Source organism: Physella acuta, unplaced genomic scaffold (genome assembly GCF_028476545.2).
Source record: "Physella acuta isolate Inbredline_101_S28 unplaced genomic scaffold, ASM2847654v3 ptg000144l, whole genome shotgun sequence".
NCBI lineage: Eukaryota > Metazoa > Mollusca > Gastropoda > Physidae > Physella > Physella acuta.
Window position 1 is genome coordinate 1,678,507 of NW_026731663.1, and position 25,584 is coordinate 1,704,090.

At 39.7% G+C, this 25,584-nt stretch overlaps 1 protein-coding gene across 8 annotated transcripts in view; it reads left to right on the plus strand.

The window, feature by feature from the left end:
• The window catches only part of LOC131935409 (FH1/FH2 domain-containing protein 3), a 117,012-nt gene that overhangs the window by 65,463 nt on the left and 25,965 nt on the right, over window positions 1-25,584 (plus strand). For all 8 annotated transcript variants that reach the window (XM_059291802.1, XM_059291800.1, XM_059291807.1 and 5 more), the window contains 3 exons: window positions 10,884-13,934; window positions 18,281-18,405; window positions 21,693-21,751. In XM_059291802.1, the coding sequence (XP_059147785.1) occupies window positions 10,884-13,934; window positions 18,281-18,405; window positions 21,693-21,751 (3,235 nt within the window). The remainder of the gene's footprint in view (window positions 1-10,883; window positions 13,935-18,280; window positions 18,406-21,692; window positions 21,752-25,584) is intronic.

The following is a 25,584-nucleotide window of genomic DNA, read 5'->3' on the forward strand; positions in this document are numbered from 1 at the left end:
ATCAGTGTGGAGGTTGGGTTTTTTCGCCCTATTTTTCGTGGCGCAGTAACCGTCTTACATCTCTCCCCTCACTCATTTCAACTATCTCCTTAACTCCTCCGCTATCTTCCCATCCATCTGTGTTTCCTGGGGAAGAAAAAAGTTCCAGAATTGATGATCCAATTATCTCAGTAGGCAGCATCACCTGGTTTACCTGAGCTAAGGCCTGCAGCCTACCCGCCTCCGCTAGGCACTGAAAGGTGTAGCCTTAAAGGTGGGGATAACTGGTGAACAATAACAAAGTTAAATCTGTTACTGCGTTGTAGGTTATAGTTTCATGTTCGGTAATATTTAAGTTTTGTTAAGATTAGTGAAAGTTAAGTTAGGTTTAAGTTAAGTTTTAAGTTAAGTTTTACTCATAGTAGAAATGGCTGAAACAGAAGGTAGTGTTTACAATAAAGAAGGGAGGGTATCCTGTTTGCTAGAGAGTTCTCTTCACTAGGCTGAATGTGTGTGGAGGGGAGGCAACTATCACGGGTACTATAGGGAGGAGGTATATATAGGGAGGTACTATAGCAAAGACCGTAACAAAGTGAGAGTAGTATATTAGGTCACTTTTGGGTAGTATGGGTGAGCAGGATGCGGATGCGGATGCGGATGCGGAACAAAGGCTATATAGGAAAATACTCCCTGCCTGGGTGAGCCGCAGGAACAATGACATATAGCAAAATACTCACCCACCAGGGTGAGGTGGGTGATCCGCAGGAACAACGGGATATAGTAAAATACTCCCTGGGTGATGCGGAGGTACACCGACATATAGTAAAATACTCACCCACCTGGGTGAGGGTGGGTGAGCCGCAGGAACAATGACATATAGTAAAATACTCACCCACCTGGGTGAAGGTGGGTGAGGGTGGGTGAGCCGCAGGAACAATGAGATATAGTAAAATACTCACCCACCCTAGGGTGGGTGATGCGGATGCGGAGTAGGTCAGTAGGTCACCACCGGTGACCTTGTGACGTAATTAGTAACATTATGACGTAATCATTGACCTCGTTACTTAATCATTGACCTAGTTACGTAATTTTAACGAGTTTTTTAATTAGTTTGAATTTAATTAATTTGATTTTAATTAATTTTTGACCTAGTTACGTAATTTTAATGTGTTTTTTAATTAGTTTGAATTTAATTTTTAAATTTTTAATTAATTTTATTAACGAGTTACGTAATTTAATGCGTTTTTTAATGAGTTTGAATTTAATTTTTAAATTTTAATTAATTTTTATTATCGAGTTACGTAATTTAATTACTTTGATTGTATTTTTATTTGTTTAATTTGTTTGTTTACTTGTTGTTTAATTTAATTACTTTATTTATATTGTGTAATTTTTTTATTGACTAGTTACGTAATTGGATTTTAATTTTTTAAATTTTTAAATTTTAATTTTAAATTTTAATTGATTTTAATTACTTTGTATTTTGTTTGTTTATTTTGTTTGTTTACTTGTTATTTAATTTAATTACTTTGTTTATATTGTGTAATTTTTATTAACGAGTTACGTAATTTTAATTTTTATATTCTCCAACCCAACAACCGTGCACAAAAAACAGGTTAAATTCGCCACCACAACGCTAAAGTATACAAACATAGAACATTCATTAAAGATAACGATCAGCCACAGCTGTTACATAGCGATCCGCGATCCTTTGTTCTTGTCAAACACTGGACAACGGGCGCGTTAATATTGATCGCACCCACTGACCATCAGTATGATGGTCCACCTAATTAAATTTTGTTATGCTTCACCGAGTTTCCCCGCTCGATGTGATAGGTCATGATGATTTATGTGTTGTTCGCCTAAGCGAACACTGCAGGGGTCCCGCATTTAATCGAAAGAGCTAAGTGATTAACCGCAAAGCCAGCGTTAAGTGTGGGAACATCTGTTACCACGTTAATCGATTTTACCGATCGCTTTGTTAGCTCCACGAAGTACGTAGGCCATTATGCAACAGCTGTTGTGCGACAGCTGGTGGTGTAATTAGGTTGAGCAACCGGACATTACCTTGTTGGTTTTCTAGTACGCGTATGCTACACGTATATACACACACACACACACACACACACACTAAATTAGAACAAAAGTCTTCTTATATTTTATTTGTTTATTAACGTTTTTCCAATTCATCAAAGGCTTTTAAAATTTCATCCTGTAAACTTAATAGGCGCTCAAAGCAGACGCGACTCATACTAACACCAGAATTTGTAGGAAAATTAAGATCGGTCCCATCTATAAGCTCTCTAAGATTTAAAGTGTTTTTGTTCATGAATTGGCTGACAATCGCCAATTTAAATCCGGTGTGATTCATCGTTCGTATTTCCGTCACTTTATTGTTACCTCTGGCCACAAGTATCCAATCTTCATTAGACATCTTGAAATAATCTTTTATAATTAGTTCCAATAATTTGAAGTGTTAAACGTAATATAATACGATCATTAATATATTGACGATTCGCTGACGCCGAAAAGGGTTGTAATATAACTTTTAAATTTGCACCGCGCGTTTAATCGAAAGAGCTAAGTAGTTAACCGCAAAGCTACCGTTAAGTGTGGCGACAGATGTTACCAAGCGGGTGGTGGTAAGGTGGTGGTAAGGTGGTGGTAAGGTGGTGGTGGTGGTGGTGGTGGTGGTGGTGGTGGTAAGGTGGTTGATTTTTTAATTAGTTTAATTTTTTAAATTTTAATTATTTTAATTTATTATTTGTTTGAAATTGAGATACATGTACACACACACACACACATGCGCGCGCGCGCGAAATTCATACTAGGTCGGTAAAGGCGGAGAGAACTTATAGGTATACATTATCATGGTGACAACAAAAGCGATCCTTATTTTATTTATATGAAAGCGTGTTTTCCAAAAAGTGTCACCATGCCGTTGTCATTTTCGCAGCGGGGTTTATTTTAAGTGCACCTCGTGCTCGCTTGTTTACATTTTAAAAGTCGTGTCGCGTGTCTTCCCTAATAGAGAAACGAGAGGAAAGACAACTGTTCTAAAATTAGAACACCCTTGTTTACATCCACGAGTATCGTCCCTTGTGAAAAAATTCGCGTCAGAATCCTTAACTAAACAGTCAATTTCTTTAACAAGTTAAAAAATAATTTAGGAAGACAAGGGTTAACAACATTAGACGCCACCGTTTTTGTTTCCTGTGACGACAAGGCACAATACACTTTTGTATTTTATGTCTCAAGTAGAGGGGTGGGATATTTTTTCTTTGTAAGCGTGTTGTAAACAATAGGTAGAGGAAGCGATTACTAGGTAAGAGGGGAGAGAACGTGACGTACATCGCGATATTTGAAAACATGGCGATGTTTAACCTCAACCAAAAAAGGCAATGAACCTAGAAGGAAGACGAATATATATCTTAGTCTTGCAGCAGATTACCTCCCCATGTTCGCTTTAGTATTACAGTTTTCATCAAACTTCTTTTTGACTTGAACTTCTTTAATTTTTAAGAAAGTTTACTTATACATATAACATTACGTCTAAAGACATTTTTATTTTATTTTTACCACTCAATGTATTTTGTTTTTCTATATCTTACATTGTCATCTTAATTTTTGATCACCTTAGTAAAAATTTGCTTAAGATTATAAAATTCAAGTTTTAAAAAACAACAACGTTATAGTACGTCGTGTCAAATGACACACCGTTTAAAATGCCTACATTTAAAGTTCACCAAAATAAGGACGTAAAAAACTAAATATGATATGACGTTAGCATACATATCATTCAACCTAATCACTCTAAAGTACAAATCAATAATTTTTATTGATTAAGGGGCTGGGTGAGTTATTTTTATTCGGGTGCCCAGGGAAGGTTTGGAGTTGGTTGGGACAGATTTTATACACGAGTCGGTGACGTTTTCACCGAGGCAGGGTTCGAATCTAGACCATGCATGTTTTGGAATTGTTAGGGAGAGTTAAACTAAGGTCGGTGAAGTTTTCACCGAGGTTGGTTTTGAACTCGGAACATGCATGTTTTGGAATCGGTAGGTGTAGAGTCCATACTAGGGTCGGGGAGTTTTGCTAACACTGAGGCAGGTTGCAAAGTTGGCACATGCATGTTTAGGAATTGATGGTAGCCGAGTTCATACTAGTGTCGGTGAAGGTTGGTTTTGATCTCGGAACATGTATGTTTTGAAATTGTTGGTAACCGAGTTCATACTAGGGTCAGGGGAGTTTTTGTTAACACCGAGGCAGGTTGCAAAGTTGGTACATGCATGTTTAGGAATTGTTGGTAGCCGAGTTCATACTAGTGTCGGTGAAGGTTGGTTTTGAACTCGGAGCATGCATGTTTTGAAATTGTTGGTAACCGAGTTCAGACTAGGGACGGGGGTGTTTTCACCGAGGCAGGTTACAAAGTTCGTATATGCATCATTGGAATTGTTAGGTAGAGTTAAACTAAGGTCGGTGAAGTTTTCACCGAGGTAGGTTACAAAGTTGGTACATGGATGTTTAGGAATTGATGGGAGTCGAGTTCATACTAGGGTTGGGGAATTTTGTTAGCACTGAGGCAGGTTGGAAAGTTGTTACATGCATGTTTGGGAATTGTTGGTAGCCGAGTTCATACTACTGTCGGTGAAGGTTGGTTTTGAACTCGGAACATGCATGTTTTGGAATTGTTGGTAGCCGAGTTCATACTAGTGTCGGTGAAGGTTGGTTTTGAACTCGGAACTTGTATGTTTTGGAATCGGTAGGTGTAGAGTCCATACTAGGGTCGGTGAAGTTTTCACCGAGGGTGGTTTCAAGGTTGGTCCAGGGATGTTTTGGAAGTGTTAGGAGCTGAGTCTATACTAGAGTGGGAAGGATTTTGTTTTCACCGAGGTAGGTTTCAAACGGGGGACATCTCTGTTTCGGAGTTGCTCGGTGTAGAGTTTACACTAGAGTGGGACGGTCTTTGTTTTCAACAAGACAGGTTTCAAAATTGGTACATGGATGTTTCGGAGTTGGATGGGAACGTTGTCACTTGTGACAGTAAACGAAGGGGGATAAATGTTTGTCTGTTACTTTGTCCTTTGTCTGTCCAAGTAATAGTGTGGGTAGAGGTACGGTCTGTTTATCAAGCAGGTGTTTAGGGACGGGGGCGAGGGCGGCGGACAAAGTTGTCGATGTAGGTAGGGTGCAAGAGATATTCAACGAAGAGTGGTGTCTACAAGTTATGTATCCCAGTCTGTTGGAGTGGTTTCTAGGAGGTTGTGATATTAGTTGAATAAATATTTGTCTGTAGGATTGTCATACAGCCTTAGTCTCTTAAATGGAATAGGTATAGTGTGGGTAGTAGTACGGTCTGTTTATCTAGCGGTTGGTATTGAGGTTAGTGTGATGACGCAAGGTTGGATGGGAGAAGGGGGAAGGATTGCGGACAAAGGGAAGGGGAAGGGCGAGTAGTGATAAAAATAACTCACCCAGCCCCTTAATCAATAAAAATTATTGATTTGTACTTTAGAGTGATTAGGTTGAATGATATGTATGCTAACGTCATATCATATTTAGTTTTTTACGTCCTTATTTTGGTGAACTTTAAATGTAGGCATTTTAAACGGTGTGTCATTTGACACGACGTACTATAACGTTGTTGTTTTTTAAAACTTGAATTTTATAATCTTAAGCAAATTTTTACTAAGGTGATCAAAAATTAAGATGACAATGTAAGATATAGAAAAACAAAATACATTGAGTGGTAAAAATAAAATAAAAATGTCTTTAGACGTAATGTTATATGTATAAGTAAACTTTCTTAAAAATTAAAGAAGTTCAAGTCAAAAAGAAGTTTGATGAAAACTGTAATACTAAAGCGAACATGGGGAGGTAATCTGCTGCAAGACTAAGATATATATTCGTCTTCCTTCTAGGTTCATTGCCTTTTTTGGTTGAGGTTAAACATCGCCATGTTTTCAAATATCGCGATGTACGTCACGTTCTCTCCCCTCTTACCTAGTAATCGCTTCCTCTACCTATTGTTTACAACACGCTTACAAAGAAAAAATATCCCACCCCTCTACTTGAGACATAAAATACAAAAGTGTATTGTGCCTTGTCGTCACAGGAAACAAAAACGGTGGCGTCTAATGTTGTTAACCCTTGTCTTCCTAAATTATTTTTTAACTTGTTAAAGAAATTGACTGTTTAGTTAAGGATTCTGACGCGAATTTTTTCACAAGGGACGATACTCGTGGATGTAAACAAGGGTGTTCTAATTTTAGAACAGTTGTCTTTCCTCTCGTTTCTCTATTAGGGAAGACACGCGACACGACTTTTAAAATGTAAACAAGCGAGCACGAGGTGCACTTAAAATAAACCCCGCTGCGAAAATGACAACGGCATGGTGACACTTTTTGGAAAACACGCTTTCATATAAATAAAATAAGGATCGCTTTTGTTGTCACCATGATAATGTATACCTATAAGTTCTCTCCGCCTTTACCGACCTAGTATGAATTTCGCGCGCGCGCGCATGTGTGTGTGTGTGTGTGTACATGTATCTCAATTTCAAACAAATAATAAATTAAAATAATTAAAATTTAAAAAATTAAACTAATTAAAAAATCAACCACCTTACCACCACCACCACCACCACCACCACCACCACCACCTTACCACCACCTTACCACCACCTTACCACCACCCGCTTGGTAACATCTGTCGCCACACTTAACGGTAGCTTTGCGGTTAACTACTTAGCTCTTTCGATTAAACGCGCGGTGCAAATTTAAAAGTTATATTACAACCCTTTTCGGCGTCAGCGAATCGTCAATATATTAATGATCGTATTATATTACGTTTAACACTTCAAATTATTGGAACTAATTATAAAAGATTATTTCAAGATGTCTAATGAAGATTGGATACTTGTGGCCAGAGGTAACAATAAAGTGACGGAAATACGAACGATGAATCACACCGGATTTAAATTGGCGATTGTCAGCCAATTCATGAACAAAAACACTTTAAATCTTAGAGAGCTTATAGATGGGACCGATCTTAATTTTCCTACAAATTCTGGTGTTAGTATGAGTCGCGTCTGCTTTGAGCGCCTATTAAGTTTACAGGATGAAATTTTAAAAGCCTTTGATGAATTGGAAAAACGTTAATAAACAAATAAAATATAAGAAGACTTTTGTTCTAATTTAGTGTGTGTGTGTGTGTGTGTGTGTGTATATACGTGTAGCATACGCGTACTAGAAAACCAACAAGGTAATGTCCGGTTGCTCAACCTAATTACACCACCAGCTGTCGCACAACAGCTGTTGCATAATGGCCTACGTACTTCGTGGAGCTAACAAAGCGATCGGTAAAATCGATTAACGTGGTAACAGATGTTCCCACACTTAACGCTGGCTTTGCGGTTAATCACTTAGCTCTTTCGATTAAATGCGGGACCCCTGCAGTGTTCGCTTAGGCGAACAACACATAAATCATCATGACCTATCACATCGAGCGGGGAAACTCGGTGAAGCATAACAAAATTTAATTAGGTGGACCATCATACTGATGGTCAGTGGGTGCGATCAATATTAACGCGCCCGTTGTCCAGTGTTTGACAAGAACAAAGGATCGCGGATCGCTATGTAACAGCTGTGGCTGATCGTTATCTTTAATGAATGTTCTATGTTTGTATACTTTAGCGTTGTGGTGGCGAATTTAACCTGTTTTTTGTGCACGGTTGTTGGGTTGGAGAATATAAAAATTAAAATTACGTAACTCGTTAATAAAAATTACACAATATAAACAAAGTAATTAAATTAAATAACAAGTAAACAAACAAAATAAACAAACAAAATACAAAGTAATTAAAATCAATTAAAATTTAAAATTAAAATTTAAAAATTTAAAAAATTAAAATCCAATTACGTAACTAGTCAATAAAAAAATTACACAATATAAATAAAGTAATTAAATTAAACAACAAGTAAACAAACAAATTAAACAAATAAAAATACAATCAAAGTAATTAAATTACGTAACTCGATAATAAAAATTAATTAAAATTTAAAAATTAAATTCAAACTCATTAAAAAACGCATTAAATTACGTAACTCGTTAATAAAATTAATTAAAAATTTAAAAATTAAATTCAAACTAATTAAAAAACACATTAAAATTACGTAACTAGGTCAAAAATTAATTAAAATCAAATTAATTAAATTCAAACTAATTAAAAAACTCGTTAAAATTACGTAACTAGGTCAATGATTAAGTAACGAGGTCAATGATTACGTCATAATGTTACTAATTACGTCACAAGGTCACCGGTGGTGACCTACTGACCTACTCCGCATCCGCATCACCCACCCTAGGGTGGGTGAGTATTTTACTATATCTCATTGTTCCTGCGGCTCACCCACCCTCACCCACCTTCACCCAGGTGGGTGAGTATTTTACTATATGTCATTGTTCCTGCGGCTCACCCACCCTCACCCAGGTGGGTGAGTATTTTACTATATGTCGGTGTACCTCCGCATCACCCAGGGAGTATTTTACTATATCCCGTTGTTCCTGCGGATCACCCACCTCACCCTGGTGGGTGAGTATTTTGCTATATGTCATTGTTCCTGCGGCTCACCCAGGCAGGGAGTATTTTCCTATATAGCCTTTGTTCCGCATCCGCATCCGCATCCGCATCCTGCTCACCCATACTACCCAAAAGTGACCTAATATACTACTAGTGAGGGTATGCACTTTTAGTCTTCTGTCTCAACGGGTTAAAAGCCAGGGTACTTTCAAAATCCACTTTGTTAGTTGGTACTTTAAGGACAGGTACCCCGATAGTGTACTTGTTAAATAGTGCGGGTTTGCTGTGCTTGATTAGAACATTCTTTGAGAGTGTCTTCTAGTATTGTGTATTCAATAACAGATGGCTTGTTTTAGAACGAACTTACAATGTAATTTATTGAGCGGTGCACTTACTAATTAGTATATTACAATAATTACTTATGATATATTTTTAAACTGTTTATACGTGTAGGCTGTTGTTATATTGCAAATTAGAAATGATGATAATAACACACTTGCGATAAAAATAAAACACAATATTGCAACAACAAAAAAGACAGAATTAGAATATAAGAAAGTATTGGACCCATTGAGACGAACATTTGACAGGAGCTTCAATAAAGAAAAGTTTACAGAACTTTACCCAGAAGTGGAAGACTTTACCTAGTCTAGGACTGTAAGACTTTACCTAGTCTAGGACTGGTAGACTTTACCTAGTCTAGGACTGGAAGACTTTACCTAGTCTAGGACTGGAAGACTTTACCTGGGATCGGTGGACATTTACATTTAAAAACAAACCAACCAACGGTTGTTTCCTTTAACACCCCCCCTACTGATATTTTATTTCAACTCATTCAAATTATATGTATAGATTTACATGTATTACCTTCTATACAAGTTTTACACAAATTTAGAAACGAAATTATCGTCCACACATATTCAGAACACCCCCTGATAATGAAACTCTAGTTAAATAATTCATTCCAGAACTATCGAATCCAGTAAATCTGACCTAGCTAAATCCTCCACCCACCCCACCCCTTTAGGGTAGGTAGGTTAAAGACAACAACGTTTTTTTGTAAAACGATTTTTTTTCGTTTTGACTCCACCACCCACTTTTAAAGCAGCAAAAACAATGCACTTTACTTTCCCTCGAGGCATTTCTTTCTTTTTCCGCGAAGAACAAGTTTTGTTACGTTGGGTGCTGATTCTTTTTTTTAAAAGCAAATAAATAAAACAAAAAGTTTTTCTACGTCTCAGCTTCAAAGTATTTTTTGTCTATCTGAACCTAAAACGTCAGTGTGATACGGAGGGGGGAAAGGGTAAAAGCTGTTACAGTTGAAATCGTGTGTGTGTGGGGGGGGGGGGGAGACGAACTGGCGCATATAGCCTCTGTGTGGTACCTGTCTAACTAGCAAAGAGCTAATCTTTTTTTTTTTTTTGGGGGGGGGAGGGGGGGGGAACGGAAAGATTACTTTTAAAAAGTAATAGAAAATTGTTTTTTTTCTCTCTCTATCTGCTTACAAATGGTATCCGTAGAGTCGCGGGCTTGTAATTCTTTCTGACAGAGCTATTTTTAGCCTTAGAAGTACTCAGCTACGTGTGTTTTCATAAATATTACAGCAATTTGTCTTGTTTGCTTCGTAAAATGTTAACCTATTTTAATGCTGGAATTACGTGCGGGGTGCCATTTGAAACGGGTGGAGATTTCCTTTAAATTAGACATGTAATTTCGTAAATATTTTCATCTGCGTCATGATCCAAGCTTGTTTTTATGTATACTAAATTTAATGCGCTAATTAATTAACAATGGCTTTTATTATTTTATTTGATCTTAATGTTTATACCACAAAAATTTGCTTTAGCTAGAAAGTTTGCATTCAAATTATTTAAAAGGAAAAAGTAAAACTTAATATAGATCCATATCTATTAACGTCTAATTGACTTATTAACAAACTGAGTTTTTGAATATTTCAAATACCTATGTATTTATATATATATATATATATATATATATATATATATATATATATATATATATATATATATATATATATATATATATATATATATATAAAGATATATATATATATATATATAAAGATATATATATATATATATATATATATATATATATATATAAAGATATATATATATATATATATATATATATATATATATATATATATATATATATATATATATATATATATATATATATATATATATATATATATATATATAAGGCCTGTGTATGTACATGCGTGGTGTGTGTATGTATGTGTTTATATAACCTTCCTTCAATCGCTATAACTAATTGACTGCCTATTTGTGTCTTTCAGTATTACGACATGGGGACTGGCAAGAATTACACACCCTCATCCTCCTACGGAGCTTCCTCTCGTGCGTACACCCCCTCCTCCTCCCGGCCCTCCTACACACGGACGGCCAGCTACGACCCACCCAAGTACAGGTCCGCTTCGAGCGTCAGCGACACGATTAAAAAATTCGGCGCCTCGGACCCCAAGTACTCATCCACAGGTTATGCCGCAGACAGGTACCAATCCTCGGCCGACAAGTATCCCAGTCTGGACAGGTACTCCAGCAGGAGTGGGTACATGTCCGACTACGGGGGTGGGAGTCCCTACGGCTCGTGGGACAGGGCTTCTACGAGAAGCTCAAACAGCCGATACGGCGGCGGAAGTCGCGAGGCGTCGCCAGTGAGCACACGGTCCTCGCGATATGATTACAGCAGCAGCGCCTCTGGACCCTACTCGACCTACTCCTCCTACAAAAGCGGCTCCGACGCCTCGCCGGTTCCTAAGCCGCCGGCCCGAAGTTACGAGCGCCAATCCTCCCGCGGTTACGAAGCGCCGGCTAACGACACAAAGGCATCCGTGAGCGGAGGTGGGAGCACAGGTGCGGCGAGGGTTCCAGGATTACCTGTGGGCAGGCAGGAAGCCAGCAGCAAGCGGGGCAGGCGGGGGGTGTCCGTGAGCAGTGAGTCAGACGACAGTGCGCCTGAGGCCGAGAAGCGGGACCAGACCGTGCGGTACCTCATTTGCCGGGGGACGTCTCCGATACCTGAAGGCGAGCCCAAGGAACCCAAGGTGAAGGACAAGGCTAGTATTTCGAGGACCAGACGCATTAAAGTTCCGGACAAAAGTCCGATTCGTATTGACAAACTCGGTTCGAAGAAAGGAAATACAGAGAAAGGAACCGTCGATTGCGCAACTCAGACAAACTTGGATCAACCACAGGCCAGACGACAGCGCACCTCGTCCAACTCAAGTTTCGCGCCAAGCGGGGGTGCAGGAGGCGGAGGGTCTGGCAGCACGAGTCAACCAGGCGAGACGTTCTACAAGTACAGGGACAAGGTGCTGGGAGGGCCCGCCCCCACTCATGGCTACGGCAAGGGGAGCGGGCCGTCCACGCCCTCCTACTCCAAGACACCGTCTACGCCAGCGTCTCGCAACAGTTCTCGGTCAACTCTAAAGGACGAGCCGCGGAGGAGCTACGCCGACGAGGGTGTGAGTACTCCTCCCAATGAGCGCTCGTGGAGGCAGTCAGTCTACGGCGAGCCCGCACCGAGAGGTAGCACACGGAGAGAGGAAGACATGGAGGAGGAGGATGAGAACGACACCGATGACCGCAGCAGCCGTCACGGGCGTCGCCGGCGAGAGGGACCACGCACCAGCACGCCGAGCACCCTGAGGGACAGGGAACAAGACCACGGCAGCGCCACGGACGACAAGCGATCTTCACGCAAGTCAAAAGCCTCGAGGTCCAGCTCGCGAGAAGACATGCTTGACGATCGACCCCGCAGGAAGAGACATTCAAGCAAAGAGCTCCTGGACGAGCGTGAACCGGAAGGAGGGGACAAACCCCCTTTGACTCCCGAGACATTGTCACTCAGGGACAGCATCGAGAAGGTTCATCAGTGGAAACAAAATCTCCCGCCGCCGGAGCCGTTATCCCCAGAGAGCCGACACGTCAAGCGTCACCCGGGAGTCGGGGCAGAGAGCCGGGGTGAGGTGTACGAGGAGCTGCCTAGCCGGGCTCGCGTGCCCCGGCAGTACAGCAACCGTGAGGAGTCGCCACCTTTACCCAGAGATGACTCGCCGTCCAGGAAAACCCGTCACAAGGCGTCCCGGCATGCGTCACGACAGAACTCCCACGACAGTATTCTAGACGAGGATGAAGACGACGACCGGGAGCAGAGATTACCCAACAAAGATTTCCGGAAGTCGGAACTCAACAAGGCCGAGCACTTCTACGAGGATCCCGAGGCTTTCGAGCGAGAGTTATCGCCCGGCGAGGCGAGGAGACGACAGAGGAGAAGCGATGGTTTCGATCACCCAGGGGGTCAAAAGATGAAAAAATCCGGCAGCTCGTCCGAAGCGTTTTCGAAAGAAGATTCCCCAAGCCGACACCGTCACAGCGGAATCCAACGCCCAGTAGCAGACGACCACAAGCGTTTGATCCGCGACAACTCCAGAGACAGCCTTCTGGACGAGAGACGCCGCTCCAGGCGCGAGCAGCACGACAACGACATCAGCGACAGCAACGGGTCACAGTTCGGGTTCAACAGGGAGGAGTCGCCCAACAGACGGAACAGCAAGTACAACCGGCACAGCCGGCAAAACTCGCGGGAAGACGTGCTGGACGAACGAGGGCAGAACTCGGCCAGGCAGAGACCAAACCAGCTGGGCGTCAACGCGGACGGAGGGCGAGTACCGCAATCCGTGTCCAACCAGTCTTTGCCGGATATCGTGCCAAGTCCGGACAATGAGTGGGTCGGAAGTCCGGACCAACCGAAACAAAGCAAGCAGTACAAAGGTCAGAGGTCAGGGATGATCGGTGAAGTCGACGACATCGACAGCGTCTTGAATGGAAACCGGAAATCGTTCAAGGGAGGCTACAACATCATGGACGAGCCCGTTCCACACACGTCTCACTACCCTCTGAAGCCGGCACCGGCCTCGCCACTGAGCCCGGGCCAGGACACCGACCGCAAGGCGCGCCCCAACAGCTACGCCTTCGAGAGGGACAAGCGACAGGGCGGGAACAACATGAAGCAGTCCAAGTCCCACGGCGACAAGCTCATCGACATCGACGACGACAACGTCGAGGCGCAGAGATCCGGACAGCTGTCAGCGCCGCCCGCTTCCGGTCAACGTGCACCGCGGCAGCCGTCAGCCACAGCCAAGCAGATGTGGGGCATCCTCCAGAGCAAGAAGGGCCTTGTGACCATCACCGACTTCGTCAGCCTGTGCGAGAAGCCGGCGCCACAGAGGAAGCTCATCACCGTGCCCGGAGCAGACGAGAACGACTTTGCCGGCTACAAGAGCGCTGATGAGCTGCTGGAGAACATGGGCGTGGACGTCAGGAAGGTGAGTACACATTTACATAGACACGCAAAGGTCTTCGTGCTGTTTGTTTACTAACTTTCAGTGTCTACAAATCGTCATAATACTGACTAAAACAGTCTTGGTAACATCATTAGTATTCGTAAATCCAATATATCAACTTTATTTAAGCCTGTGCAATTACCCCTAGATTTTAAACTTAAACCATAGTGAATATTAATGAATAAAAACGTAGATTTTAAAAAGTTACTAAAATATATTTCACTCATAAAATTCCAATTATATATTATTGTCATTATATTTATTTTTGCTCAGTTATAATTCATACCTCCAACCCTAAGTATTCAAATTGCTTGTACTGATCAATCATGCACTGCCTAGATGATATTTTAATCCCAAGGCTTGGAGTAGTGTAAAATTGATGTGTATGCCAGTATGGACTATTGATAAGATTCATTTTTCTTTAAATGGGTCAAATAGATTGAGATCATCTAGGTAAAAATCGAGTTCCTATCTAACTTAATCTAACCTACTCTCGGTTTTAGTTAGATCTTTTCGTAGAATATTTGTAATTATTATATTGTTGCCGATGTAGTTGTTTTTAAATATTATAATTAATTTATGATACTACAAGATATTAGACGTCTTAAATTTACAACTAAAATCACCCACAAAAATATGACTCTAAATATTAGATAAGGGGAGACTACCTAAATATTTTTTTTATTTACTCTATTTGAAATTGTTAATGCCCTTGAATAAGTTTCAGCTAAAATATAAACAGGTGAACTTGTAAACAAAAACCAAGTTTCACATTTAAAATGTAAAGACCTATTAATTATATTTATTTTTTATTCTTCTGGGTTCCAACAAAATAGGTTATAATATTCTTTAAATTGATCACGATAAACAACAATAGAAGTATATGGATATTACAACAAGATTAAATTACAATGTTGCAAAAATAAAGCTTTAGACTTTGATCTAGATCTCTGGTCTGGCATGGGACTGAGTGGTTGTTAACTCTAACAGCCCCGAGTTCGAACCCCGGGCAGATTAGATTAGATAGGGACAACAACCCATCTAAAATGTAATAGAGAAAACTCCAAAGAACAAATCCAGAAAGGAAAGCAGGCTGAAGTCGATGTGAAAGGGACACAATGTAATACTTAAATTGGGCTGGAGGAAATCCCATCCAATATTAGAACTTATAAGAAAAATGGCATCCGGTCACATCCATTGTAAATTGCAGTTTTACCTAAACTGTCAATACTAGAGCTTTAAAAGAAAAGAAAAAGGTTAAATCATGTTTACATGCGGATTGTTTTAAATAGTTGTGCATACATGTACAGAAAATTGAGATTAATTAATACTGCCAGTAGCCTATCTATTTCTTTATATCTTGTTCTACAAGTTTAATTTATGTGGCCTTGGGGTAAATGCATCAATGATTACCAACACGGCGTATTCAGAGCGTGAAAAACCTTATCGGGAAAACGCACCTAATGATGACGAAAGTGTAGGCCTGCGAAAAATTCCAATTATTTAGGCCTACGTACCGAGACATGTTAGTAAATAAACATTTTTTTAATCGCATCAACACACTATATAAGTTTATAAAAACTGATAAAGTAGGCCTATCAATTTATTATCATTTCGCACTTTAGTTCTAAATGTAAACAGTGTGTTCATTTAGCTCTTATGATCTATGTTTAATCGATACATGAAGTCAACAGATCGAATTCACGCTTCATTAAATCACGATTTTCCAAAAGCAATGTAAGCACACAGCGTGACGCATCTAAATAATATTTATTACGCCCCTTGCTAAGTTGAAATATTTCATCGACACGCCTGTTATTAGTTTATTTATTTTGAACTGAATTCTACTTCATTTGATTTTGGTTACTCTTGATAAATTACCAAATAAAAATGATTTAAATCACTATAAGTTTTTTACTGAGTTTCAAGTGCAAATATTTTATAGTTATTCTAGAATAGCTTATTAAAAAAAATTAGCCTAACTTTTTTTTTTTTATAACACACATATCAAGTAGCTTTTAACTCAAATTTTGTTATTAAGTTGGTGAAAATTATATTTATAAAGATAAATCAACTTGCAAATTTTGTTTTGATTAGATATGTTCGTTATTTTTTGAAGTAGCCAAACTTGTATTTCGAAAAACCAAAAATAAAAAGTTACATCAGCACTGGCCTACAGCTGATGTCAATGTGACTCAGACAATAGTTCGGATTTTTTAATATAACAGGTATTTCTGGAGGTGATGTTAGTAAATTCAGCAATAATGGATGACTGAATTTAATACTTCCGTTAATTTTTTATTTCTACGATAGTATTTCCATTTATTGTGAAAATCGGATAAAAATGCTGTTTACTAAAATACTAAGGAAATCCTTTGAGGTTACAAAGATTTCAGTTAGCTTGCTTTGATGAAAGGAACAGTCACTTTCTGAGGTAGCGCAGGAATATTGAGGTCAAAGTTGACAAGTGTCCCTAAGAATCCAAACCATCATGGCGACATTTTCTTGTCGCGTTCAGTTCCTTGATGATAGGGATCCGTTTGCTAATACAAACTTTCCTGAGCCTACCAGACCACCTACATATCCTTTTCTTGATGATGTACCTTTAATTAATCAAATTGCCGGCATTCATCGGTTACTAGAAGCGCCACACCGGGTAAGTTATAAATCGTCTACAGGTGTGTGAACTCGGTAAAGTGAAAGATAATAAATAAAAAAGTTTAAAAATCTGGCTACACCGTCCTAACAATAACAAACAAAAGCGACCCACCCTTTTAGTTTTTTTTTTAAATCAGAAATATAAAATCCTTTAGTTTTAGGCCTAATTAATCTTGAGTCCACTTTGAGTTAGATTAAGCATAAGTTATTTGAAATCTTTATCTAGATCTTGTATTTTATTATGTTTATATTCGTTGTTAGATGGTTAGTTCTAGATCTAGATCTAATCTAGATCTAAGTTAGCTAGGCCTAATCAATAAAAAATATTTTAGCCTAATCCAAATCTAGGATATAGCCAGGCCTAAGGATAAATCTCATAATCTGGGACATATTAAGGTAGATATAGATTAGGAAAAAATATGTATTTGAATAATTACTAGATCTAAATTCTAGTAGATATAAAAAAGGGCTTTAAAATAGAATTGATTTAGTAGAATTTGAATTAGTTAGGCCTAACTAATATTATAATTAGGCCTAATAGACTACTATAGTATAGTTTTATAGTAGTACAGACCATTTATTTAATTTTAAAGTTCAGACGACTAGAGTAGAGAGATTGACTTCCCTGACTTAAAATTAAATTTTAATATTGATGATGGCCTAGGCCCTATTAATAGTTAATAGGCCCTAGGCCTATAGGCCCTATATTATTATTAATTATATAATTACTTCGAGCCTCTAATTTTTTTAATAAAAAAGAAAAAGTAATAACTATTAGGCCTACAGCTAGAATATAGAAGTTTCAAGTATGAAGTATGCTAAATACCAAGTTAGCAGTGTTTCTTTGGGGGTGGGGGGGGGTGGAAGGCGGACTCTGTTAAAAGTATATATTTTCTATATATTTTCCATTTAGTTTGGGGGTGGGGGTCGTAAACTTTCATTCAGAAGGGAGGGGGGGGGGGGGGAGCTAATCTAGCTATTAGATCAAGACTCTAAATATATTTTGAAGTCATTATTTTAGGACTTTAAACACTAATACATGACTAACAAACATTCTAATACTACTCTAAGGTCCTAGACTCGAATTTAAGGTCCTCTGAGGCTAAACAAAATATTGAAATTAATACTTAAGCATGTAGATGAAATATCAGATGTTAAGCCTAATAATGAAAATTAAGCCGAAAAATGTAAAATTATTAGGCTAATAAAAGCTGTTTTTTGCAATCACAATAGACATTAAGAAGACAGCGCAAAATACAATTAATGATTTATAGAATAGTCAACTATTATTAGGCAATAAAAATGCATATAGTATTATGGGCCTACTAATTATTTTTAATAGCACATGCCATTAAAATCAATTAAAAGATAATAATTAAAAGATATAATGAATGCAAAAGTTATCAAGTTAGTGTGACAGTGTTAGGTCTCACATAAGTGAGCAGTAGGTGACATAACTATTGTCTTTTTAATCAACAAGTTGGTTGTCAGTTGATTAGATTTGAAAAGTAATATTTCCTTTTACAAAAGCTATTTGTACTTCATATGTTTACTTTAATTAAACGAAAGTACTGACATCTTATTGCTAACACATCAAAATAGTAATTTTCTGTTTTCTAATAGAAAGACATATTTTAGAATTAAATTTTGTATGTTGTGTTTTTTTTCAGCTTGAAGACTGTGCATTACAGATATATCGTTATCACAGTGGATCTCAAGCAGATTTTGGTACATACCTAGATCTAGAATCTACCTTGGCTGAACAAGCAGATGAATTAGAAGGATTTAGTGATCAGTAAGTTACACATTTTTTTAAGTCAACTGTAACATCTAAATATCAGATTTAATTTACAATAGAACTTTTTGAAAATCTCTTTTGTATAGTTTTAATTGAAAATTTTGAGAAATAAAACCTAACTAGTCTAGTAATATACACATTTGTCAAAAAGCCTTTGCAAGTGAGCATGAAAATATCTTTAAGAAATGCTTATCAGATTTATTTATTTTTGGGAAAGAGTGTAAATACAAATTTAAAGTACAATTCATTATTTTAAAGTACTTAACAATTTGTTTTTCTCATAGATAGTATGGCTAAGGACTGAGGCCCATGTTAAACTTCCATTAAATAATTGCTTAGTGTTATTAATAGTTTACTTGTTACTATAAATATCTATTCAGTTAATATCTAACCAAAAGTATTTCACTGTGACACAAATTTCAAGTTGTTCATGCTTGGCTGGTTGGTATCCTGACAAGCATTCTAACTTGTCTGGAACAGGATGCCATCAGTGATAGCTTTGTCTGCATCAAACTGTTCATACCTCGAACTAAAATAACTTCAGCTGTTCAGACAATTTAGTCTACAGTAGAGTGGAAATATTTTATGTTTATTTTTATTCCACTTCTGTATAAAATTCTGGTTTTTTTTTTTAATCTTTAGTAAAAAAAAAGTACTGATAATTTAATTAATTTTTAAATACTCCAAGAGCTTATAAAACACAGAATTATATTTAAAAATGTTATACTTACCCGTATTTAATGAAATATGTTTTCAAACTGAAGCAAGAATGATGTACAATTTATTCTGTAATTCTAATAGATGTAAATAGAAAAATCAAATGAAGTATTTGACTTTAACACACACTACAGACCTACATCAGCCTTGTTGAAAATGTACTCCTTGCATTATGTGTTTTAAATGTCACAGCCCTGCTCGGCATTTTTTGTGGTTTGATAATTGAAGAAACATGTCAGTAGTCAAATAGCTAAATGGCATTCATTATGAGCCATTAGATAAAATGGGTGCCTTGTACTTGTACTGGCCACTACCTATATAAAGTTGACCTTTCTCATCACTGTCAGGGTTGTCAGGTCATCTCACACTTCTGGGATGTATATCTGTCAAGAGCTGGTTGTTTTTGGGTAGTTTTGTGTGTCTTTTATAATATTTGTCCAATTTGTTTGGTGTGAGTCTTTTAGAGTATGTTTAGTATGTGCTCATTCAATGAGGTATTTAAAGCTGTTAGTGTTATCAATTACAGAATTTTGTTTATAATTCAGTTTTATTATCTTATTTTAAACTTTTATACACACATACACATATATATATAGTACCAACCCTGTAACATTTGAACACCATAATAATATTTTAAGTCAGGGTTTTAAAAAGTGTTACGCCAAAGTTTAAGCTCTAAGGGAGATTATATTGTTCTACTTCTAGCCCCTTATTCACCTGTAGTCACAGGCAGTTTTCTGTTTATGAAATTTGAGGTGGCTAACATGTGTTTGACTTCCCACTGTAATATTCTGTTGATACGGGTTCCACTAGCCCAGTGGTCGGCAACCTTTTGAAGCGGAAGAGCCAAAAGTTACAATTTTCAAAATTTCCCTGGTTTTAAAGAGCCACTAACAATTTTTTATTTCAAATATTTTATTTTTTTATTAAGATTATTAGTATTTGTGCAAGGAGCTGGAGAGCCGCATCTTGATATCAAAAGAGCCGCATGCGGCTCGCGAGCCGCAGGTTGCCGACCCCTGCACTAGCCCATTCCAGATTTTATGGGGTATTAGAGAAATAAAATAAAACATATGAGAGCAGGAAAGACATTTCATGTTTACTTTACAGTTGAATTTGATGATTCAGCTGTTTTAATTTTGCCCTTTATTTTTAAATCTAAAACTCATGTTGTACCCTGGAATATTTTTTTTAAATATTAAGTTAAGAAGTAGGGTACTGTCAATATCCTGGGCAGCTTCATAAGTTCAGATCTTGTTAGGTTGGTCGAAAACCTCAGGGGTAGCAGCAATTACGTCACTCACCCACCTCTGGTAGTCAGGCCAGATATCAAAACGGAAGCCGCTGGAGCAGTTAACTGGTGCTCTATCTGATGCTGGTGACTCAAAAAGATGATTCCAGACCAGGGCATTGATAACCGTGGCTCCCACCACCCCCTGCTCCACGCCCCTTCCCAGTTTCAAGTTTTGAATTTGAGCGCAATACCCTCCGTCCGCCGTGTACGGAAGATAGCCCGGAGGGTTTCAGACACTCCGTGTTATGATAAACCGGTGATACCGTCAAACGTATGACTTCCTGGTCGTCATGGTTACTCATGCTCCAGTTTTTTTTCTATAAGTGTAGAGAATCGTTGAGCTGTGATAGATATTCTTTGGCCAGTCACGGATATGTATCGTGTTGAATTCTGTTGGTGGTGTATCAGTGGTGGTAGGCATCAAGGCAGTACATTGTATTTTTCTTTGATTACATCAAGATTTATTATAGTTCGAATACTGCGTTGATGGTGTTCTGTGAGGATTTTGTTAAATGGTGTGCATAGCTTTTGAGATGGGTTATCTTTTTGTGGAGTGTTGAGAAATCTACGGCTATGTCGCCTGTTGTGTTGTGTCAGTAGATGACACGTGTTGGTGTGTGTCCGCCCTTGTGTCCGCCATGATCCGGCGGTGGAGCCACCAGCTGCCGTCCGTGACGTTTTCCTCCGATGCCATGACCAAGCCTATCCTGGTGCGGCCGCCACTGTCGCGCCCCCACCGCCCCAGGCGCAATCCTAACGTCATATATGAGTGTGAGCAGGAGAATCAGGATAGTGCGGACAGTGGCATTGTCCATGATTCGGACAGTGGCATTGTCCATGATACGGACAATGGCATTGTCTATCATTCGGACAATGTGCTTTCACGGCACAGAGGCTTTGTCCATACCTTTGACCATCATAACGAAAACTATATGCCTCACAACGGTCCGTCGTTGCGAGGAGACAACGTTGGTCAGTCCTCAGACTACCACACACAATGCTCCAACGGTTACATCGGGAATACCCGATATCCCCATCCCCATGAACCAGCCTCACAAAACCAGCAGAGACAGCAATGCTCAGGGGAGACAACGACTGATTACCGTCCTAACCGGAACTCCATTCAGGTTTTGACTTGTAACGGTGCTCGAAGTGCAGACAAGAGCACACGAGTGCCAGAAGCTGAGCAGCCATGTGATACCCGTGTTAGGGACCTGTGTGATGGGGCTAACAACAACATTGACCTAGACATTCCTCTACTCTTTTATTTCAGGAGGAAAAACACGCTGATATTAAGGACACAGTTGACAGTGAGGGTACATGCTATTATAGGTGAGTACTTTAATTTATTTACATATTTGCTAGCAACATGAGGGTCACATATGCCTAGTCCCCCACATAGTTCGTCTGTTTTAATTAGGTTTGTTCTGATGAAGGCCTTAGGTCGAAAGGTCGCTTGTTTCTTGAACTATGTGTTTGTTTTACATGTCTGGCTATAAAGAATTCACAGGTTGGGCTGTGGTTGTCCTCAGTCCGTTTTCTAGCACACATAATGCAAAATTGTACACTGGCTTATAATATTCAGTTTATGTTCTTAGTTTTCTATTATCTTGTTGCTGTTTTTTATTGTGTTTATATTTCTTGGCGAAAATCCTCACCTCCATTCTAATAGGATATCAACACATAAAAACTAAGTCACCGGAAACTGTAAACCACGGAGTAATCTGTCACCGTACCCCCTCCCTTTGTCCACCGGCAGTTGTACTCTATAGGACGGGCTTACAGCTAATACCCTCCCCCCCCCCCCCCTCACATTCTCCCCTTTCTTTGACACGACAAAGCACCGGATAATTTACAGCGCCCAACCAATTAGGACAGCTAGCCCTGACACCTGTCTGTCAGCCTCGCGGCCTTGTGACGTGACAGCCACACGGCCTTGTGACGTGACAACCACACGGCCTTGTGACGTGACTGCCACCCACTGACCGCCCCTACTGGAGGCTCGTCTTGTTTGGGCGCCTTCTAATGTCTACATTGGTTTGTTTGTTAAACCTTTCTTACGCCGGTACCAGCGGATCACAAGGCTCCTACGTGCTGCAGCGCGCACTCTCAATAGTCGCAGTGGGCAGTTTTTAATTATTTAGCATGCGCGCTTTATTATTATAGTCTTGGCGCGCAATCTTGGGTATTCAATAGAAGCAGTGCGTTAATAATAGACTTGCTGCACCATCTTTGTCTTTGAACAGCACCGGTGCAGTAATTATAGTCTTGGTGTGCAATCTTAGTTCTTTGAGAAACTTGTCAACAAAACGCGTTCGCACTAATAACAGTCATAGAGCCTATGACATAGGCCCATAACTCCACTCGTATATTAAACAAGCTCTACGTAATGTTAGACAGCGCTGGTATACTAATAGTGGCCTTCGTACACAATCATTGACAAGCTCATAGACTTTTTATTTCATACGTTGCACGTGTCTGAGACAAAAGTTCCTGGGTCGGATAGATTAGAACTATCTTACATTCCCATGTACTGGTTTTTCCTGATAATATCCTTTAGTCTTTTTTTCTTCTCGGTTATAAATTATGGTAGGAGACCTACTCAAGTGCGTATAAATAGGCCACTTTATGAATACCACTACGGTAGATCGGTGCAATGGTTGTATAGAAGGTTGAATCAGTTTTACAAACGGTTTTCTCCGCTGCGGCTCAAGTGCCTGCTTCAAACGGGCCAGAAGAAAGGCCAGGGGGATTAACCCCGGCACGGCTGTAGAGTTGAATGTAAATGATCTATTGAGGCGGGCCAATTTGTGTTTGGTGCAGCAATTTCTCACCGGCTTGTTGACTATGTTAGGTATCGTCTTGTACGCTATGATTTCTTGATGGTCTGTTGACGTTTCTGTTGGCCGACTGGGGTGTAACGTGGTGGGGCATGGGGCAGTTAGTCATCGTCTGTCTAGAACAGGATCACCCAGTGCCCAGCTGACGTCTGCGGTGATGCGGCACACACGGACTCAGATATCGGATTAACTTAACTACACATGTAGACATGACGTTATATTGGATTAACTAGCTACACACATGTAGACATGGCGTTATATTGGATTAACTAGCTACAAACATATGTAGACATGGCGTTATATTGGATTAACTAACTACACACTCATGTAGACATGGCGTTATATTGGATTAACTAACTACACACACATGTAGACATTGCGTTATATTGGATTAACTAACTGCACATATATGTAGACATTGCGTTATGTAAGGCCCACATATCCCGTCATGTCAACTTGACCACACGATGTAAAGCCCACATATCCCGTCATGTCAACTTGACCACACGATGTAAAGCCCACATATCCCGTCATGTCAACTTGACCACACGATGTAAAGCCCACATATCCCGTCATGTCAACTTGACCACACAATGTAAAGCCCACATATCCCGTCATGTCAACTTGACCACACGATATAAAGCCCACATATCCCGTCATGTCAACTTGACCACACGATGTAAAGCCCACATATCCCGTCATGTCAACTTGACCACACGATGTAAAGCCCACATATCCCGTCATGTCAAATTCTCCACTTGACCACACGATGTAAAGCCCACATATCCCGTCATGTCAACTTCTCCACCTGACCACACGATGTAAAGCCCACATATCCCGTCATGTCAACTTGACCACACGATGTAAAGCCCACATATCCCGTCATGTCAACTTGACCACACGATGTAAAGCCCACATATCCCGTCATGTCAAATTCTCCACTTGACCACACGATGTAAAGCCCACATATCCCGTCATGTCAACTTGACCACACAATGTAAAGCCCACATATCCCGTCATGTCAACTTGACCACACGATGTAAAGCCCACATATCCCGTCATGTCAACTTGACCACACGATGTAAAGCCCACATATGCCGTCATGTCAACTTCACCACACGATGTAAAGCCCACATATCCCGTCATGTCAACTTGACCACACGATGTAAAGCCCACATATGCCGTCATGTCAACTTCACCACACGATGTAAAGCCCACATATCCCGTCATGTCAACTTGACCACACAATGTAAAGCCCACATATCCCGTCATGTCAAATTCTCCACTTGACCACACGATGTAAAGCCCACATATCCCGTCATGTCAACTTGACCACACAATGTAAAGCCCACATATCCCGTCATGTCAAATTCTCCACTTGACCACACGATGTAAAGCCCACATATCCCGTCATGTCATCTTGACCACACGATGTAAAGCCCACATATCCCGTCATGTCAACTTCACCACACGATGTAAAGCCCACATATCCCGTCATGTCAACTTGACCACACAATGTAAAGCCCACATATCCCGTCATGTCAACTTGACCACACGATGTAAAGCCCACATATCCCGTCATGTCAACTTGACCACACGATGTAAAGCCCACATATCCCGTCATGTCAACTTGACCACACGATGTAAAGCCCACATATCCCGTCATGTCAACTTGACCACACGATGTAAAGCCCACATATCCCGTCATGTCAACTTCTCCACCTGACCACACGATGTAAAGCCCACATATCCCGTCATGTCAACTTGACCACACGATGTAAAGCCCACATATCCCGTCATGTCAACTTGACCACATGATGTAAAGCCCACATATCCCGTCATGTTAACTTTACCACATGATGTAAAGCCCACATATCCCGTCATGTCAACTCCTCCACCTGACCACCCGGCCCCTGTCACAGAACACATGGCGCCAATCAGTTCAATACGTTGAGCTAGTCAAGTTTTATTGCTATTATAAAAGGATTATTGCTTGACTTGTATTGCAGATTTAAAATAAGCGTTATTTTAGTCTATGGAAAAACTGTATGTGAAATAAAGCAGATGAACAGTTACTGCAGTATTAACCAATAACCCTCAGTAATTAGCCGAGCTCAACAATAAATACCACAAATTAACCTATTTAACCAACAAGTCCACTAGTTAACCAATAAACCTACAAGTTAGCCGAGTTAACCCATAAACCCACGAGTTAACCTAAAAACCCACGAGTTAACCCAAAAACCCACGAGTTAGCTGCTCCTAGGTATCCCACTATCAGTATTCTCTATCGTTTTTCCACCGCTCCGCCAAAACGTTCCGCTT